This window comes from Aythya marila, assembly GCF_965140915.1.
Source record: "Aythya marila genome assembly, chromosome: 2".
In the NCBI taxonomy this organism is placed as follows: Eukaryota; Metazoa; Chordata; class Aves; order Anseriformes; family Anatidae; genus Aythya; species Aythya marila.
Genome location: NC_139043.1, coordinates 96,027,537 through 96,047,136, shown reverse-complemented (window position 1 = coordinate 96,047,136; position 19,600 = coordinate 96,027,537). Strand labels below are relative to the sequence as shown.

General features: G+C 42.4%; 2 protein-coding genes across 8 annotated transcripts in view; one reads left to right on the top strand and one right to left on the bottom strand.

The window, feature by feature from the left end:
* LOC309875142 (uncharacterized protein) overlaps window positions 1-10,498 on the top strand; it is a 34,275-nt gene extending 23,777 nt beyond the window's left edge. Inside the window, exons 10-16 of the mRNA XM_082754246.1 lie at window positions 158-179; window positions 800-824; window positions 1,435-1,473; window positions 2,919-3,020; window positions 3,782-3,887; window positions 5,248-6,222; window positions 6,951-10,498. Of these exons, the coding sequence (XP_082610372.1) occupies window positions 158-179; window positions 800-824; window positions 1,435-1,473; window positions 2,919-3,020; window positions 3,782-3,887; window positions 5,248-6,222; window positions 6,951-7,006 (1,325 nt within the window). The 3' untranslated portion in view covers window positions 7,007-10,498. The remainder of the gene's footprint in view (window positions 1-157; window positions 180-799; window positions 825-1,434; window positions 1,474-2,918; window positions 3,021-3,781; window positions 3,888-5,247; window positions 6,223-6,950) is intronic.
* A 197-nt stretch (window positions 10,499-10,695) lies between these two features.
* PDCD6 (programmed cell death 6) lies at window positions 10,696-19,576 on the bottom strand. 7 transcript variants are annotated; one of them, XM_082754248.1, is made up of 6 exons: window positions 19,495-19,576; window positions 17,801-17,862; window positions 15,254-15,298; window positions 13,978-14,130; window positions 13,411-13,520; window positions 10,696-12,039 (listed from the first exon to the last, which is right to left on the bottom strand). In XM_082754248.1, exons 1-6 carry the CDS (start codon window positions 19,551-19,553, stop codon window positions 11,941-11,943), a joined length of 528 nt encoding a protein of 175 aa, XP_082610374.1. In that variant the 5' UTR covers window positions 19,554-19,576; the 3' UTR covers window positions 10,696-11,940. The 7 variants fall into 7 exon arrangements, with proteins under 7 accessions (XP_082610374.1, XP_082610373.1, XP_082610375.1 ...); XM_082754247.1 differs by having other exon boundaries at window positions 11,185-12,039; window positions 13,972-14,130; XM_082754249.1 differs by having other exon boundaries at window positions 11,214-12,039; window positions 13,972-14,130; window positions 19,513-19,537.
* Between the last annotated feature and the right edge of the window lie 24 nt (window positions 19,577-19,600).

Genomic DNA, 19,600 nt, shown 5'->3' with positions numbered 1-19,600 from the left:
ATCCTTGTAAGACTGTACTGGCAAAAAAAGATTATTAGTCCTTTAAAACACTGCAGCCACTTTAGGGACAATAACAATTTGTTTTGTGTAGTGCTTTTATTGCAGTAATATGGTGGAAACCCTATGTTGGTGCTAATCATTCTTTTTAATTTTCTAGCCCCATCAAAGAAGAAAGCAAGGTGAGAATACAACCTCCACAGGGGAATCGAAAGGGATTTTTTTAACGAGATCACTTTACTTATTAACTAGATCTGTAACAAATGTTGTCACATATGGGGAAAATGTGGTGTCTTTCCACTGTAGTTCTTCATTTTGTGTAAAGTGTTGCTTTCTGCCTGTGAGGAAGTAACCTGAAATACAATTCGATACTCAGTTTATAAGTAGCTATGACTTCTGAAATATTTTACTGGTTATGCAGTTCAGTAACAGTCTGATGCACAAAGACACTGCGATTCAAACTTCAAGGTGTTACCACTTTCTCTGGGATGCCATTGCGTAAATTGTAGAAAAGGCACTCCTGTTCATTTAGGAAGGAAAAAAGACACCATTACTTTTACTTAAGTCATCTTCTTTAGCTGATGTGTAAAGTTCATCAGTACTACTGTTGTTTTCTGAGATCCAGAGTAAAGACCTTTAAGAAATACAACGCTTTAGATATGCTGTAGAAAAATATATCCTGTATTGGTAAGTTAGATACATTTGGAAATTTAAATATTTTGATTCGAGATACAAAAAGGAAGCTTAATTTTTTAGTAATCTTTAGAATGCATCTTAATATTTTTCTTTCTTTCTTTTTGAGGTGGGAAGATGATCATAAGCATGAGGTATGTAGAGGTAGTAATTCTGCAAGTGCCTTGTATTTTAGCAGTTTCCTTACACTTGCTTTGCTTTCTTTTTCTCTGAAAAGCTTTTACTCTTTAGCTTTTTTGCTATTTTACTAATATTAGTCCAGAAGCAAAATAACTGACCTAACGACCAGAGTTTTATGTTCATCACAGCACAAGGGAAATAAATACCATATGCCAGGATGCTGACCCACCTTAGCTCAGCTCACATAATTACTGTTTAAAATCACCAAGTCTGAAGCTCAGTGGCTGTAGGCCAAATCTCCCAAGCTATGCTGCAGTCTCCATTGCCTTGCCACTCTTCAGATCAGAGGTGTTCTGTACTGAAGGTTTGGTTTAAATCTTACATCTAAGATTTATAGTCTATTTTTGTCTAGTTCAGAGGTTAAACCCTAAATGATCTCTCTAGTGTCTGTCTTGAGCAGCACTGGGCTGTTGAGGCTTAATGTTACGTGTTTGCAGCTGTGACCTACAAATACCATCTTTCATTTGGGTAGACTTTTGTTGTTAAGCATCTTGTTTTGTACAAGATGGTGCAACAAATGCTGTAGAGTTCAATGTTGTAATTTTTTCTTCCCCAATCCCACAGAATGATCCTGTTCGGAAGCAGAAAGCTTTAGAGTTCTTGGTACGTATGTAGAATAAGAATTTGGTAAGTCTGAACAGTTGTGGAGTTTCACTGTGTGAATCAGCGAATATTGTGAAGGAGGTGTTGATTACTGCTCAAACTCATCTGACCTCAGCATTCATTTCTAAGGTACATTTTGTTGGACTTTGCTCTTGGAAAAGCTAGAGCAGCTGTAGCTTAACTTTGGCTGAGAACAGCATGCTGGATTAAATCTGAGCTCTCCCTCTGTTCCCTGGATCACTCTTCCCTTTGCTGAGGAGCCACCCCGACAAGCAGCATTAGCAGTACTGATGTTGCTTAAGTGCTGTTGGATGCCCGTATCTACTTCCTAGGGCTGGTGAAGGACCTGAGCCAGCCGGTTTTTGCTGCCTGTGGTGCTGTGGCTAGTGCTGCTGCTGCAGAACTGGACAGCCAAGTGAAACCGGGTGATAATAGAGCACAGTTGTTGTTGGGGGTGGAGAAGTTTTATCTGTTCTGTTGCTGTTGTCAGTGGCGTAATAAACCTTGTTTTGCCTTTTAGGCGTATATTGTGGAAATATCTGACCATGTATCTTCGCCTTTTTATTCCATCAAAGTCTTGTTCTCTTGAATAGTGTACCTAAAGCAATTACAACATTTCATTTCAAGTCTAAATTGCTTGTTTCTACTCTGAAATCACAAGTAGACTGTCGTGAGATGAGTGCTTCATTTCCAGCTGAAGAATGTTTTTTCTCTTTCAGTCTTTTTTTTTTTTAATCTTTTAGTCTGTAGTTACTTGTGACTTTAGGAAAAGGTATAGAAAAAACAATCTAGGGATAATGAGTAAACTACCAAAAATGCTTGATAGACAGTTACTGGCTTATGTCTAATGAAGAGGTGTCACATCTACTCCTTGTGGCATAAGACTACTCTGTATTATTGTAACTTTCTGTAATCACTTATAACTTCATATACTTACCAATCCTTCTGATTGGACATGAAAAACACAGGTAAACACAGCTGTTCTGTGTTTATATAAATATATCAATGTGTTTTGTTATCTCAGGCTCCCAACATTATACATTAGGATATTATAGTAAAAACTTTCATCTTATTGTTACTAAAATTAGGGAATCAAAGCCATTTGATGAAGCTGCTCAAGATAACTTTTTATTCAGTTGTCTACACAGACACCATAGATTTAGGACTTGTGCCTTTCTCCATCTGCCACAGAATGTTAATGATTGACAGTATGGGATTGCCACAGAACCAAGGATGATGTCTTACCTCTTACCAGGCCATAATTATGTTCACGATTTTATTTTTTCATGGATGTGTGTGTGTATGGATGTATATGTGTATGTGTTATATATAAACCAATAGGATAACCTTGGTTACACCAAAATCAAAGTATAGCTGGTCTGTTTGTGTAGGTGACCCTTTGGCATCCTAATGAGCTAACAATTCTTACCATTTTTTTTCAACAGGAGACTTTTCACATCACCTCAGACTCAGAAGCAACACTCATTGTTCACATTACGCAGGAACTTACAGAAGCTTTGAAGTCGTTTTGTGAAAAGAAAGCAGCAGTGAGTAAATTAATCTTTTTGCTGTTCACATCATGGCATTTGCTGAAAAATACGGAATGCTTCTGGATAAGTTTGAAGACCTTTCTCATTTAAATTCAGACTGAATCTTTTGAAAACAATAAAGGAAGCATGCAAGCGCCCAGTCTGGATTCTCTCGAAATCATTTAAAACCTAATGAATTATGCTGGAATTGAAAATAGGAGAGGGCTTTGAAAAAGATCCACAAAAAGGAAGAGGCTGGAGGCTGGCTGAAAGCAAGCTGAACTAATAGTGGCTGATGTGGGCTTTGCAGTATTTTGGTTCTTGTCTTTCCTATTCGTGCCACATTCTGACACGTGAATAAACTGCAGGTCTCATGAGGTAGTTAAAAATTCTTGTCATTTAATCTCAGGCAGTAGCTGAGCCTGCCGTTCTGCATTCCCCAGCTAGAGACAGGAGTTGCATATACACCAGTTTTATATTTTAGCCAGGTGATGTTGAAGGTTGTGGGGCAGTATAGAAATTTGAACCAGGTGATATTGTCATTGTCGCCAGGCACCTCATTCTCTTCTCCAGAGACACACCTCTTACAAAACAATAATTTTTAAAATTTTATTTCAGAGTGTTAGTAGTGAACAGAGCAAGACGTCATTCATATGGAGTTTGCTGTCACCTAAAATAGTACTCTGCTAACTTTCTATGGGGAAATTGCTTTTTTTTTTTGTTTGAATGCTCAAGATTTTAGTTTAAAAACAGACATTCTGACCTTGTCTTTTATCTAGGTTAATTATACTAACAGTCTGAGGCCACTGATGTCAATATCTCAAGATGATTTTCCAGCAAGAAAAAACATCCCAAAACTGTATAAGCCATATGGAAAATCCAAAGGTAATGTAGGCACGTTGTTCGACTGCCTTAAGCCTGTTCTTGACATTGTGTAAATTGCTAAAATTTGCTTTTATGGCCAGCCATAGCACTTCCTTACTGGAGAACCACGTGTCTTTTCCTCTGAGTCCATTCAGGGTATCTTTTTCTAAAGCCTTCATGACTTGAACCTTGACTTGCTGCTTAGTATTACAGAAACAGAGGTTACAGGAAACGCTAGCAGTAACATCTGCCTGCCCTCAGTGTGAAGGTTGGTGTGTCAAGGCATCTTCAAAGAGGTAGTTGCCATTCTTAAATTACATTGAGGGAATACCTCTGCCAGGGATGCAATGAAAGAGATTTTTAGCTTGTTTCTTTAGGCTGCTGGCCTGCTAAGTAGTTGCCTCCCTCCGTTTCCCTTAAGTTTTAGGGTGAAAAGAAACTCAATAAAAAAGGACATGAGGGCGAGCTGCTAGAGTAGAGCTTTGGCAAGTCATTGGTTGACTGTACCTCTAGAGGATGTACAGGCTTTAACTTTTGTAAATCTTTTCTATTTGTTTTTTTCTTCTGAACTGCAGAACCGATCGATTTAATAAGAAAACAAGCACTGAGAGGAAATAACATGATTTTAGCTAACCCGTTATATTTCATATTCAAAATGCACACATGTTGCCATCAGAAGTGTTAACTTCTTGAGACATGCTAACTTCAATATTTATAATAGCATCTTATAATATTAGTTATATTAATATATTTTATATTTATACTTCTTTTATAATTTATAACTGTATATAAGGTATACAGTTAGTGTATCCTGATCTTCGTGAGCACTTTTAGGTACATCTTACCTGAGAGGCCTTCAAATAATTCCAGTGGTTGATTTTTAAGATGCTTTGACATAGTTGAATTGAGATGATTTATTAGTTGAAGGGATTAATTGGATTGAGTCAGTTGTTCAACATGGTCAAAAAACCTAACCCAGTAAAAAAACTTGCTAACCCAGTAAATAGTCAGACCAAAAGGGGCTTATAATGAATTGAGTTTCTTTTGCAAAAAATTGTCCCACTTGTAGTTAATGAATTGGAAGAAAAATCAAACCAAAAAAGGTATCTAAACTATTCTAATTACATTCAGTCTCATGCCGTGTGGGTTGATGCGAAAATTAATCAGAACATGTGAGTGAAAACCTTGTCTAACCTATTTTAACGTGAGGATTTGGGGTAAAAAGATGCAAGGACTCATGTAAGACATAAAGGCAAGAAATGTGAGAAGAACTCTTCATAAAACCTCCGAGTAGTTGTGTTTTCAGTTGGTATTTTCATATTTTACTAACTTCTAGTGCCCTTTTAAAATTATGTATTTATTAATTCATGTATTTATTTAGGAAATTCTAACTGGAATCAAGGTTCTTCATCTCAGTATGAACAGTGTTCTGCAGATGATTCTTTTGCTCCTGATAACTCATACGGTTACCAAAGGGATGACAGATCATCTCCCTATGGACTAAGACCTAGTGACTTTGCGATGATGTCTGCACTCAGGGACTCTTTTGCTCTTCAGACTGGACGTCCTGCCAGTGGGATCAGTGAATGGCTGAGACAGTTCAGCCGATCTGCTTCTGGCAGTAATTTGGCCTGTGAGGCCTCTTCGTATGAGACAAATTCGGTGAGTGAGTACTCAGCAGAATATATGCCCAAAGACGTGCGAGGAAGTAAGCTCCCCGACAACAGACTGCCGTATGGTGAGGAAGGTACAAACTGGAGGAACCAACAAATGTGTACAAAAGCAAGGAGCTTAAGTGATCAAGGATTACCCTATCCCAATTCTTTGTATCCTTCATCTGGAAGATACTCAACAAACTATCCTTCACAAAGCTATTCCTCTTACAGGAGTGATGGGCCTGCGAATTCTTGTACGTCTTCTGCACATTCTGCTTCTTCAGGAAGAGGTGGCTCCAGGTGGAACGAGGGCTCCAGGTGGAACCAGGACTCCAGGTGGAATGAGAACACCAGGTGGAACCAGGACTGCAGGTGGAACGAGAACATCAGGTGGAACCAGGATACCAGGTGGAACCAGGACTCTAGGTGGAACCAGGATTCTAGCTGGAACCGGGAAACTAGGTGTCAAGAATACAGGCATCAGAAGTCAGGCCACAGAAGTGACTGGGGTTCACGTCACCATCCCTTCTCTGGCGGTGGTTCATACAGAGATGACCAGCAGTTCAGAGGCTCAGACACGACGTTTGATGAAGACGCTGTTGATCTTGCTCCTAACACTTTGAACAGACTAGGAGGAAATGATATACCTGCAATGACCAGGATGCTCAAGCAGTTGGCTCCGTATTATCCAGCCCTTCAAAGTAAGATTATAATTAGTTCTTGTAAAGTGAGTTACATCAACATACGTGCTTAAAATAAATGTGAGATCATGTGCTGCAGAGATAATATGCTTAGTTCAGAGTAGAGTCCATTCTGATCAGCGCCTGTATCAGATGAAGAATAGCAGTAATTGCCTCTCTGAGGAGGCTTTGCCACTTGGCATTTAGATAGGGCTGTAAGTCAAAGGAAAAATTTGATAGCACAAAAAAATCCTGAACTGAAATGTTTGTTTTGGGTCATCTTGCTAGCTAGCATCGTATGTCATGGTGGGAGTTTGTACTGCAGGGGTGGCGACTATGGGGAGGGGATGTGTTGGCATAAAGAAAAAAGTATTGGAATGCGTGCAGGGTGGCACTGTAGTAGATGAAAGTGTTCAAAATGGATCAAACACCTTGGAGCAGCAAGCCAGAAGTGGTGTCAGAGAGCTGGTTCATTACATGAAAACGTGGTTTTTCCCATTATTGCAAAAATACTCCTTAACGTTAAAAAGGGTGATTGTGCTTTGGAAATAGATTATAAAACATTTAAAGGCAGTTGGATAGATAGCTGTCAGTGGGGGGGAGTTTGGACAGATGCGAACTATGCTTGTGGTACTACAGCTAGGAACGTTTAGTGAATAGTAACGTTTTCATTTTAACATTCTGTGCCATATAATGTGAAATAACATGAAAAAGAAGTAACTTCACGTTCTTTTATCTCCCCTTTCTAGAAATAGATATTCAGATGTTAGCCAATGTGCTAGTAGAAACTAGAGGAAAAGATTAAGGAGCAACGACTGCTGAACTGGAAACATGATCAGATTCAAGCATCTTCATCTCTTGGCATTCAGGAAAAGACTGCGTTTGATTGTGGGACTGGTTTTGGAAGGGGAAAGGGAGGTAGAGTTCAACATTTTAACGTGGTAAATGTAGCTGGAACACAAACTTGCACATAAAGGAGGTGAACACTATTTTGTTTAGGCTTTTTTAAAGTATTTGTTATATCTTAGTATATTGCAGAAAAATCTTTTGTTATTTTTTGAAAATATGTTAATGTTATTCTGTCAGGAAAAAGCTAATGGCCCTTTTAGCATCCTTCCCCACTCAGAAAAAAAAGAAAGGTTTGCTTTTATGTTAACTTTTTAGGAAGAAAGCTCACTGAAAATTCAGGTCTGTTGCATGAAAATGCAGGTGTATTTTCCTTCAAACAAAGTTAAGGTCAGTTAATGTAAGGCTTTATAATTTGGATATTTTAGAAATTGATACACTACATTTCTGTTTAGGATAACGAAAGGCGAGTGTCGCAGCAAAGGTATTCTCTGGCTTAATGTCATGCTGTGTGAGAAAAATGTAATTGGTTTTAGGGGATGGGTATGTAATGGGGCATTTTACCTGCCTTTGTTTTTGCAGAATGGAAAGGGACATGCAATATAGGCAGACTTTTTTATCCTGCTTAGAATGAAACTGTTGCAAATTGACTTAGAAACTCATTTGTTGAATTGGTCCATACTAAAAGAGAAAATTCTTCATTCTTCCTTATAGAAAAAAGCATATTAAGAAATAATAGAACCTATAAGGCAATTAGTTAAAATAATAGGGAAAATTAAAAAAGTAATCAAAATGACATACTGAGAAGTAATCACCAGTTCATGATGTTTATCAGTGGTCCAGACTTATGTTTTCTTCTCCCTGCACCTCTGAGTTGTAAGTTCATGAACTCCCAGCAGTAGATGTCTGCTTTATGTAACCGAATAGAGTGTACATGTGGCTAAAAAGAGGGACTAGAGTGAGACAGGTTACTCCCCAACATCTGTTTTCCTTTTCACCACTGTGCTATGGACTATAATTTTTCTTCTCATCTATACCTGGAATATTTATTTGTCCCTGCTGGAGTAGGGTTTGTCTTCATGAGCTGTCATACTACTGCATTCACAGAAAATAACTTTGGAACTTGACATGTAAATTTGAACACAAAGGCAACAAAGCAGCTGATTATAGAGCATATAAATGTGATTCTCTAAAATTCTCCTCCTACTGTTGTTTTGCTTGCACATCAGAAAAGATCCACTTTCATTCTTAATTCTTGTACCCTGTTTCCTTTCCTCCAGAAAGTGTAGTGCAACTAAATACTGAAACTGCAGAAAAACTCTGCAAATTAACGTTACGACCTTTTCAGCTGGGATCTTTGTAGAGAAGTCACTTTTCTTCAGTTCTGACTCCCTTTGGGATATTCCAGTGGCGTACAGTAGCTGGATGAGCTCTTCCCAACTTAGATGCTCTTTCGTCCTCCACATTCCCTTCTTATTTTTTGTTCTGGGGAACAGTTCCTGCTCATTGCACAGGGTCCTGCTTTGGGGAAACAGTTCCAGCATTTTGAAGTGAATTTGGAATCGTAAATGAGCTAAGAAATGCCTTTCATCATTGAGTTACTGATGGCTTCCCAAACTGTAAGTAAGCATTTAGTCTTACAAATGCTCCTTTCTTCAGTTTCAGTCTTCAATTTTTACCAAAATCAATGAACTTCTTGGTATGTGTCTCTGTTGGTTCTTTTACACAAGCACGAGCATCTAGGGATTTAAGTTGGCAGTTTGCACTGCCAGCCTCTCTTACCCCTTCTGTGCAACTGCTCCCAGTGCATCCATTGGTTTATTCTTTGCAGTTCCTTTCAATCACTTGGCTAAGCCAGTTTCAGCTTCATCGCTGCTTTCTCCTTAATTTTCTTCTTTCCAAAGACTTCATAGCTTTGAAAATTAAGAGTTTCAGTGTACAGTATCTGTACTGATACTGGCCTGGGCTCTGCCACTTGGTACTCCCAAATTCCTTGTCCCCACAATTGATTTCAGAGACGTTTTTCCCCCCTGCATCCTATACCAGCAAACAGGTGTAGCTGGCTTGTGCCAAACAAGCAGTATCTTTATTTTCACAGGAACACATTCCTCTGTGGAGTTCAATTTCCTAGCAGTCAAGTGAAGTACAGGAAGAATGGACAGAAGCACCTTCAGGATGCAACTCTGCAAAGGGGTCGTTTGCCCTTGTGACAGGAGTAATGAAGCTTGGTTTGTTTTTTCAGGGCTGTGTAGAACTGTGGTGCTGGGCATCATTGCCTTGTTCAGAGGGTTTCTGTGACATCTTCTCCCTCTGGAGGGCCAGGTATTTACAACTCGAAATGTTTTCTTTTACAGGGTCTCTCTTTCAGTCATTGTCAATCCCTCCAGGGAATGTGCCTGTTTCACTTCTTTCTGTCTAGCCAGCATCTCGTCCTACAAACATGTCTTCTGACAGATCGTGACTTTGGGTTCTGGCCGTCTTGTTTTCACTTAGTTCAACCCTGCCATTTTTAAAGCAGGATTCAGCTGAGAGCAGGAAAAGGACAGCATAAATCCAGGCTGCTGACCTTTTGGGCACGTGACCAGCAGTGGCCACAAAGGCACCAAGTAAGAAGACTTCGTGGAGGGGAAGAAAAAACAAAACAACACAGAAGTGCCTTGGGAGTTCCGCCACCCTACCAGTTACCACAGTAGGATTGCCTAAGCTGTTTCACTTTCCTGCATTGGCCAATTTTCTTGAGTCAGCCTCTGGCTACTCGTGCCTGAGAAATCTCTCTGCCTTCTCCTGCTCCTGTGTACTACAGGACTGGAGCAGAACGAGTCCTCTGCCTGTCCCTGTTCCAGGCTCTGGTCCTTCAGGGCCTTGGAAACCATCTTCGCAAGGTAGGCACTGATTGCTTCAGTGCAGCATTAATACAGCGGCACTCAGTGGCTCTGGCACTGAGGTCAGATTTTTGAGGCTGCAGCAGAGCCCTTTGAACCAAATTTGCTTTTCCTTAAAAGGCCATTGATAAAAAAAAAAAAAAAAAAAAAAAAAAAAAAAAAACAGGACAGAGCAGGCTTTGAGGGATCTCTGGTCTACTTTCAGCCGGTTGCTTGGGCTGTGGTGTACTTGCTTTCGCACCTTCAGAAGCATCTCTGTGTCCCACTGAGGCGAGAGCCATCCCAGTCCAGGGACACTGGTAATTTTCCACACCAGCACGGCTCCCTCAGAAAGTGCTGGCAGCTCCGGTGGTTCTACAGCAATCACTGATGTGTGATGACGCTGGCTGAAAAAAAAAAGGCTGCCTTCTTCACAGGCCACAACCTGGGTAATTTCTCTGCTACCAGCTTTAGTTCTAGTTTTATCTTGGACCTATTCTTGATCCCAGATTTACTGGATTTCATTTGGTCAGATGTATGATCCAAAGGGACACGTCCCTTAGTGGGAAAGGAGCAAGGAAGCTCTTTTTAGCCGGGGCCTCTAAATAGGAAATCTCTTTTGAGCCCAGAAATACAGGGCTCATTTCTTTCTTTCTTTCATATTCCCTCAGGAATTCGTATTCTCATTTCTTTCTCCCTCCCTTCAGGAATACATGCAGCACGTACATACACAGAGTTCCGGGGAGGTAAGTTGCAGGCAGTATCTGTTGGAAAGCTTTCTCCCTGGTCTCCTTAAAGTAAGTTAGGCTGTTGAGGTGGTCGCTGGTGTGTTTGCCACCATTCCTGTCCCCCACCTCCCAGACGCAATCCATCGCCCTTTGGAGGCCAGACACCCCTTCTGGGTGCCCCCAGTGCTTTGCTGCGAGCACCTGTCACTCCCTAGATTTCCCACCACAAAGGTGTTTAGGAAGTGTTACCGAAATGTCACCAGGGGCTGCTGTTAACCTTTATAGCCATGTCCTGACAAGTAACAGCCACAGGTAAGCTTTAAATGCTTTGGGTAGTGCAGCTGTCAGATTGTCTTGGAGTACTCCAAGAGCTTAGGGACTTTTTGTTGCTTCTTCAAAGTTACTGCAGGAGCTGGTGCGTGACAGGAAGGAACCGAATTACTTTTTCTGCTTCAGTTTTCCATCTGCAAGTGGTGAGGTTGAGGTTTTGAGGATGCTTGACTGTCAGCTCAAGGCCACTTCAGAATGAGTGCTTCACCACAAGAAGGAGGATTATTTGTGGTAAATGAGCACACTAAGCAGAGGGAACTACATCTGGAGGAACTAGAGGTTTATTTTTGTAGGGAACTCACTGCGGAAGATACAGTATAGGACAAAGATGAGAAGCAGTTCTATTGGAAGATGTCCCAAGGATACCCTGAAAGGAAGGGGCAGCTAGAAAGCAAAAATACAAAGCAAAGCAAAAAGGCCACCTCTGTTAAGTGGCAGGGACCCCTGAGCCACAGAAAACTGAACACAGAAACACAACCCCCACCATTCCCTTAAAAACTTGTACAAAAATAAAGCAGGCTGTGTAAGTTGGTCTAGCACTTTTACTTAACTTTAAATTCTGTATTAAAAATTAATACATTAACCTCTTAGAAAAGTAAGGCACATGCAAAACATGTTGTGCAACTTCGGCGTTCCGACTCTGACAAACTAACACGCACTATTTTAATTTGGCATTTCTAAAGAGTCATTTTTTTCCTCATGCAGGATATGCGGAAGAAAGTTAGGTTTGACATTGCACTGGTTAAATCTAGGCTCTGTGCTTTCTGTACCGCAGTAAGCGAGAGGTGGTCGATCTTACGGTAATACAAAACGAAAACCAACTCAAGTACAGATTCTGAAGGTGACGACGAACGTACAAAATTTAAGAATGTGAAATTATATCCATTATAATACATCCATAATCTTAGTCAGTACATGATCATTTGGCAACTCCAGTCTGTACAGTGCCAGGGTGGAATCCCGAGTTGTCGATGTCATACGATGCTGAAGACCATGGACAGGTACTGCTCGTAGGACACCTGAATCCAGCCGTCCTGATCCGTATCGTAACGCCGGAATACATCGGTCAGCCTCTAAAAAAGGGGGAGAAAAACACACGTTTTGGTACACGCTAAAATCAAACTGGCAGCTATTCTGCTTGTCCCCGAGGTTTCGCTAGCTGTATGAACACTTGCTGTGCATGCCCTCTGAAGGCACTGTATGGTTTTCATGTCTTAGAGGTAGCTCTTTGCTGCATCTTGTGCTCGAGCTGTGCAGCAGATCTGAGTTCATGATGTATCTTATGATATGACACCTACGCCTAACCAGGCACTTCTTTATGGAGCAGACAGCTTTTTATAGCTGGCTCCTGGGGAGGTGGGAACAATCTGGAGACAGAATCTAATGAGTACCGTGTCCATTTCTCCTCTTTTTGGCCAAATCTGTTCAATGCGTCACCAAAAGTACAATTTGCTCATATTGCAAATTAATATAAAAGTAACTTATGTTTCAGCAGCAGTGTTTGATTTACGGCTACAGATATAAAGCTGAAAGGAGAAGACCAAAACTTAGGGAAATAACGAAGAACCTACTTACAGAGCACTCCCTTCTCTTCATGGTGCATATAGGAAAATAGCTAGGATACTGCTGCAACAACAGCCAGTGTAAGAAGAAAAAAAAAATCGCTCTAACTAGCCTGCTAAAATTCAGCTTGTCCACTTTTCCCCAAAGCCTTACATGTATTTCTGAAATGTCCGAGATTCTTAGAGAAACCTTAAGCTTATCAGTGCTTAAGGGCTTGTAATTTCTCAGGGTGAGAAATCATTCAGCAATTTATTTCTAAACAAGATGTACCTGTAAAACAGCAGTTCCCTCTCGATAAATTCACATACACACTCCTATTACTGGAATTTTTGGTGGTGTTATTTGTTTTGTTTTAAATGTCTTTTACTGCCATTGCCCCTGCAGAAATAGCAGTGACAAAAGACCAGATAATTCAGCTATTAGGTCAAAATCTTTGTAATCAGAGCCTTAAACAGAGATGCAAAAGTCCTTGCAATCAAATTACAAGAACTTTATTTTGGAGTATACTCAAGAGGGCAACATGGGGCATGATACACTCCAGTTTTAACACACCCAAGATTCTTAAAATATGTTTGTGTATTAAAGCTAATGAAAACAGTGTTAAATGTTTTCATTTTAAAACCACTGAAACTATTTTACATTTTTTCACTCCATAAAACCATTTAAGAAGTCAAGAAAAATGGTTTCGGGCTTACTTATATGTGATGTAAATGGATAACAAGCGAAGGCCAGTGAATTAAGGTGTTTCTAGCACCTCCTATATACTTCAAATGAACAGTTATTTATAAGTTCTAGATTGAAAATAATTAAAGGGAACCATAGAAGTTTAAGAAAAGGTGTGTTTTTTCCAGTTGACATCAAAAGTACATCTCCTTTCTTACCTGTAGAACAACACAGCACTGAATAAAGTCATCGAAAGCAACTTGGCCTCTTCCTTGTCTGTCAAACTTCCGAATAAGGATATCGTAGAATTGATCAGACAGGCGGTAACCTTGGAAAAGAGAAGCCCTTTAAAATGCTTCCACTACCACAGCCTTTCTAGGAAAACAGCCAGCTGCTTCAGCGGCCATCTGAATATCTGTGCTGAACAGCAGGGGTGTTCAGCCAAAATGCATGCAATAAAAACCGGGCTCAGCAACGATGACACACGGTCACAGCAAACAGAAGGGTGGGTTAAAGCGACTTAACACTTTGCTGACAGAACAAACGTTTCACACTCATGTACTGCCCCATGCATCTCATCTTTTCTTTGAAAGGAAATATATACTTTAAACAAAAAACCTGCTTCTGGCACAAATATCTTTAAAAGTTACCTTCATCTACTGCATTTCACCCATCTCATTTTTATTTTCAGTCACCTTTGTCAGAGCAGTGCAGCCCTGACAATAAGCTCATCTGCTGGCATAACCCGGTCAGAAAAACAGTAATTACAAATGAATTACCAAAACCTGTTAGTGCTTGCTTTAGCTCATGTTTGTCAATCATTCCAGAATTGTCTCTATCATACGTTCGAAAGACATTCTGCCAGTCTGTGATGTACTTCCAGACTCCTGTGAATTCATTGAAGTTCACGCCACCTTTGTTTTCTCTGTCAAACATGCCTGAAACAGAAAGCAGAAACCCGTGTAAAACCTTAGCTCTACTAACACTCTGTAAGAGCTACTGCTATTTTAAGAAGGAAGCGTGACTGCTTTGGGGAGTACTGAAAACAGGTAAGAAATGGCTAAAATACAAGTGATATCTTGGAAAGTTCTGCCAAAAAAAGCAAAGTCATCCACTGAAGGAGGAAGTGATGAAGCAAAATAAGAGGACCAGAGTGAATCACAGAGTATTTGTTTTTCCTGGGTTTTCATTTCCAGTCCGACAGTATTTAGGGCGTGGTTTGTAATCCAGTGACAGAGAGAGGGGTTTGCTCTTTTCTAAGGACTTATAAAAAACTCTACAGCATCTGCTGACTGCCCAAAGCCTCAGAATATCCCTCAGCACTTAACTCAGCAATACTGTTACCTGCATACAAGTAGCACCTTGCACAGCCAGGGGCTTCTGGCTGCTGCTGAGCAACTTTTAAAAACCAAGCAAAAGCTTTAGGCCTTGGACTTATGAACTGTATGACAGAAAATTGGGTTTGTGCCGGAATTTTTTCCTTTCCTGAATTTTTCCCTTTCCCTTTTCTTCCCTATTACTGGCAGCTGGTTTAGGACTATAAAGAATTCAAGCGTTGTAAAGCCTGCTTGGGCTTTTCAGAGGAGAACACAGGATTAAATTGCAGACTAGCAAAAACAAATTACAAAGACAAAGCTGCGTGATGTCTCTAAAATATTTAAGCTGACACTTCCCCAGTAACAGTTGAGTAACACCTGAGGAACACCCTCTCAGGCTACTTTGACAAGCGCGTGTACGTGTACACAAAGGGCATCCATTTATTATTCAAAAGGGGCAGTACTTCGGTTTATCTTACAACTACTGGGCTGTGTGGACAAAAAAAAGGTGACAACTTACGTGCCACCTTACAGTCAAAGACCAGCTTCTTAACACCACAGCCAAACTGGTTCAAGAGTCCTTTAAACAGGCTTTTAATATTACAGCAGGAACACACACTGAGCATGTGTAAAATACTTGGATTTCCCTGAAACAACTCAGCAGCGACAGCTTTCTCACTCGTCTGTCAGACCAAACCCCGAGAGCATCCCTCCCGTCTGCCTGGCGTCACACAACCGCACTCACCAAGGATTGACCTGACTGTGGCGGGGTTAAACGGAGTCCACGTGCCTGAAACAGAAAGAATTCACTTAGTTCCTTGAGACTTAAGTAACATTCAAAAAACGCAACTGACCAACAAGCTAACAAAAAACCCGTAAGAAATATAAATAGCGGATTCAGAGCTAAATGAGGTGGAGCCAGAACATTACAACAGAGCCCCTGTGAGGTGGTTGTGTTTATCTTCTTATTTTACTGATGGGTTCTGCAAAAAACAGGGCCACAGAGTGCAGCTGTGTGGAGAGACCCATGCTTTGCTGGAGCAAGAGGCCGGGGAGTAGGTGCTTACACCAGCCCCGAACTCCTCCTGCAGGAGGAGGAACGATCAGCGCAGACCTGCAGAGGCAGCAGCAGGAAGCACAACTCTTCCTCAGCCAGGCCGTGTGACCGTTGCCACACGAACAGAAAGGGAAGCAGAGGAGATTAAAAATGGCTCTGAAGATGCTCGAGCAAGCAGTATTTTAGAGAACAACGATTCCCTTGATTTCTGTCAGGAGATAAGTCTAAAATTATTAATTATTAACAGGCGCCAGCATTTAATTCTGAATAGAATGGAGGAAAAAGTGAAAACACAGTTTGAAAGTTAATTTATTTTATGCTGAAATTTTCCAAGAGACTAACACAGATTCCATACAGGGAAACCCCAGCAACTCCAGTGCCAAGGAGCTGTACAGATTTCAGCTTGTTCCAAATAGATAGCGAAAAACGATTTCCTCCCACTCCCCTGACACCGTCGTTAACAAGTCAGCACAGGAAAATAAAAATAAACAGCCAAGGGAGCACAGGACTTTATTGTGCAAACAACCTCCCGAAGCAATCATCAGTCCCTCCCTGATACGCGCCGTGTCACCTGCATAACCCTGACGGGCTGGAAAGCTGAGTGTGGAGCATGGGGGAACTCCGGGGTGCAGGGAGAACTGGGAGACCTGTGCGCTCCTTTCGGATGGTTCGGAATCCCCTCCCGTTCTTTTAGCCCCTGACAGATTGCAGGCCGGCCACACACAGCCACCCACCAGAGGATACATTTTGGAAAGACCGCACTGAGTTGTTTGTGACATGAGCGTACAAGATGTAAAGCCCCCTGGAGCGAAGGAAGCCAGCAGCTGGATCAACGCTTCGCTGAACAGCGAGTTCAGTGGGTGGGGATCTGTCCAATCTGCAAAGCACTGAAACCTCTACCCTACACCGGCAACAAGGGACGAGGTCAGTCAGCCATCGCTATTACCTTGTTTAAATTTGATCAGATGAGGAGACGTTTAAACTATATAAAATTTACCATGTCAGGTGAAGCCAGGCATTTCAAACAGCGCTGGAATTTCAAATGAAAACAGCAGCTTAACCCAGTTAGCTTGGCTTCTGCTGAGGAATTTGTTCAAAACAGCCTTTCAGTTATGAGTCAGGTGCAGCAGCGACAACACACTGCTTTTCATTCATCGGGTATATTACCAAACAGAAATATTCTAGTAAGTCTACATTACTTACAAGACTGTATTTTTACCAAATCGGGCCATCCACTTTTATTTTGGGCAGGTGATTCCTGACAAAAGGAGCCTCTCAGTCTGCGGCCCTGCAGCCAGCTCACAGCACCAGCTTAAGCCCTTCTCAGCCACGCTATGCCGGAAGGATGAAGGGTTTGAACCTTGGGAGAGGGGGAGCTCGATACAAACTCAGAGATGCACAGCTTCAAAATGCTCTTTTTCAGAATACTGAGTGAAAAAAGCCCAAAGCAACACCCAAAGCAACAACTCTGAGTCACCAGAGGGAAAAAAAAAAAAAAAAGAAGACTACTGGAAAAAATTATCCTGTCTGTATTTTGCTTCCCTGAGTTATTTGACCACGCCCCAGTTCCTATTCCAGCGTTACGGAACGGAACTGACAGACACCACAGAAGTGCTAATACCAGATTCAGAGGGCATCTTTCTATTTCGTTAGGAAGTAAATTTAAAAAAGCCTCATAAAAAAAAAAATAATTACCATCTTCACTTCCTGCACCTTACTGAATGAAAAGATTTTATGCATGCTAAAAATGCTGTAAACATCCGATCCTCATCCAGGTCACACACACTGACCCTGGTTAAGAAGGAGAGGTTCAGTTGTGATCAGCGAGGAATAAAAACCACGGCGTGTATTTATGCTTTCTAGGAAACAGAGCTGGAAAAAATAAAGGGATGCGCATGCCTTTAATCCCCAGCATGCAAATCTGTAATGTTCACAACAGGAATTGAGTTTGTGAGGCATTATTAACATGCACCAAACCCAGAAAATACCCCTTGAAATCCAAAAAGCAGGACCAGTGTGCTCAGCAAAAACCAATGAAATAAAATCAGGACTATTGTCCACTTCCTTCCTCCCTTCCAGCCTTTTGCTGTCGATTAAATGCTCCTAATCTCCTAATCAGCGTTAAGGATGTTTCCCCCCAATTAAAAAAGAATTCTGGCATCGAGTAAGCAGTCTCACACGAAATTCAGCATTAAGTTCACAGCGAACTACCTCAGTGCTCATTCACAGACTCACCATTGGACAATGCCTGCTGGAGTTCCGTATCAGATATTACTCCACTCCTATCTTTATCAACCCTGGAGGCAGGAAAAGAAAAGAGTGGCAAACTTTAAATGGCTGAAATTCACACATTTCAGTTACAGAAGACCTCAACATTCTGGTTCACACTCACTACACAAAATGCAATTAGTGGCCTTTATGGAAAAGAATAATCTTATTTGGTAAATCATTCACGGTTATTGCAAATTTAACACGTCACTCAGACCGATGAGCCATTCTGGGACAGGACACAAGGGTACAACGCAAACTGCAGAACCTGCATAAGAGCGAGGAGAGACACAAGAACACACCTGGAGAGCAGAACAGGTCGGGCACAGTCCCTAGAAGAAAGCTGTTTCCAGAAATACTGCAACAAATCTACTGCAACCCCCTGACACCTGCCCAGGGTTCAAAGTACAAAGAAGCGCAGACATGTGCCAGCTTCCCTGCAGCCCTCACATCTATGGCCGTAGAGGAGGGAGCTCTGTCCCAAAATGAATAAGCTAAGCAATTTCTGCCCAGGCAAAGCATGGGCACACCTTCTGCAGAAGGGTATCTGAAGGTGATCTCACAGGATGACCTTCCCCTTGCCAGCGATGATTCGTTTCTCCTCAGTTCCAACCATTCCCAGTCCTGCCCGGCTGATTCTTCTGCAGCAGCTCTTTTATTCCTGTGGTCCTTGTTGTCCTTTTCTACAGCTTTTCAGTTCTTTCTGCTAAATTCCTTCCCCATCTCCAGAATGGCACAAACCACACACAGAACTCAGCACACACATAAACAGCATGGACTGTAACAACAAAAGACACTCCCCTTTTTATTCACTATTTCTTTTTCTAGGTATTTTATCACTGGATTTACTTTTAATGAGCTGCTACACGAAGCTAAGCCGACATTTTCATGAAAACATGGTTTCATGGCTACTTTCACACCGATGGGCACCTAAGCTCCACCATGCTGCTCTCTTGTTCTCCTAGTCAAAAGAACAGGGGGAGGAACTGCGATGAAAAAAAGCTCAGGGGTTGAGATCACTCACCTATTGCTGTCATGGGCACAATAAACTCAGCATAAGGAGATTAAGCAGTGAGAAACTAAAAGTAAGCTAAAAACACCTCCCCCCCACATCCACCACCTTCTACCTCCTCCCCCCTCAAGGAGCACAGGGGGATGGGGGAACAGGGGGCTGCGGTCAGTCCCTGACGCTTTGTCTCTGCCACTCCTTCACGGTCACTCCGTGCCCCTGCTCCACCGGGGGCTCCTCCACCCACGGGGGGGCTGCAGCGTGGAGATCTGCTCCATGTGGGACCCATGGGCTGCAGGGGGACAGCCTGCTCCACCAGGGGCCTCTCCCTGCACAGCCCGCAGGGGAACTGCTGCTGCCTGCCTGGAGCACCTCCTGCTGCACTCCCCTGGGGGCTGCAGGGCTGTTTTTCTCTACATTTTGCCACTCCTCCTCCTTTGTGTCTCCCCCTCTCGGTGCCCTCTCCAGCCCCCCCTGCCCAGGACCCGGCCCTCAGGGCCCCGCCCGGCCCCGTACCGCGCTCCCCCGGGGCCCTCCCAGGCCTCGCTCCGGCTGCCGGACCCGGGCACCCCAGCACCCCCGGCACCCCCGGCACCTCGGGCCGGGCCGGCGGACACCCCCCGGCCCCTCCCAGCCCCCGGCCGCCCCTCACCGCTGGAAGACGCCCCACAGGAACGAGGCCTCGGGCATAGGAGCCCCCGCCGCCATCATGGCCGCCGCCCGGCAGCCGACTAACCCGCGCGCGCTTCCGGGGCGGG

Coding starts and splice junctions, on each gene's coding strand:
- PDCD6 (XM_082754247.1), bottom strand. CDS start 19,553: ATGATGGCGGCGGGGGCTCCTATGCCCGAGGCCTCGTTCCTGTGGGGC. Junction 14,131..15,253: donor CACAGTCAGGTCAATCCTTG/GTGAGTGCGGTT, acceptor TTTCTGTTTCAG/GCATGTTTGACAGAGAAAAC. Junction 12,040..13,410: donor AGTGCTGTGTTGTTCTACAG/GTAAGAAAGGAG, acceptor CCCCTTTTTTAG/AGGCTGACCGATGTATTCCG.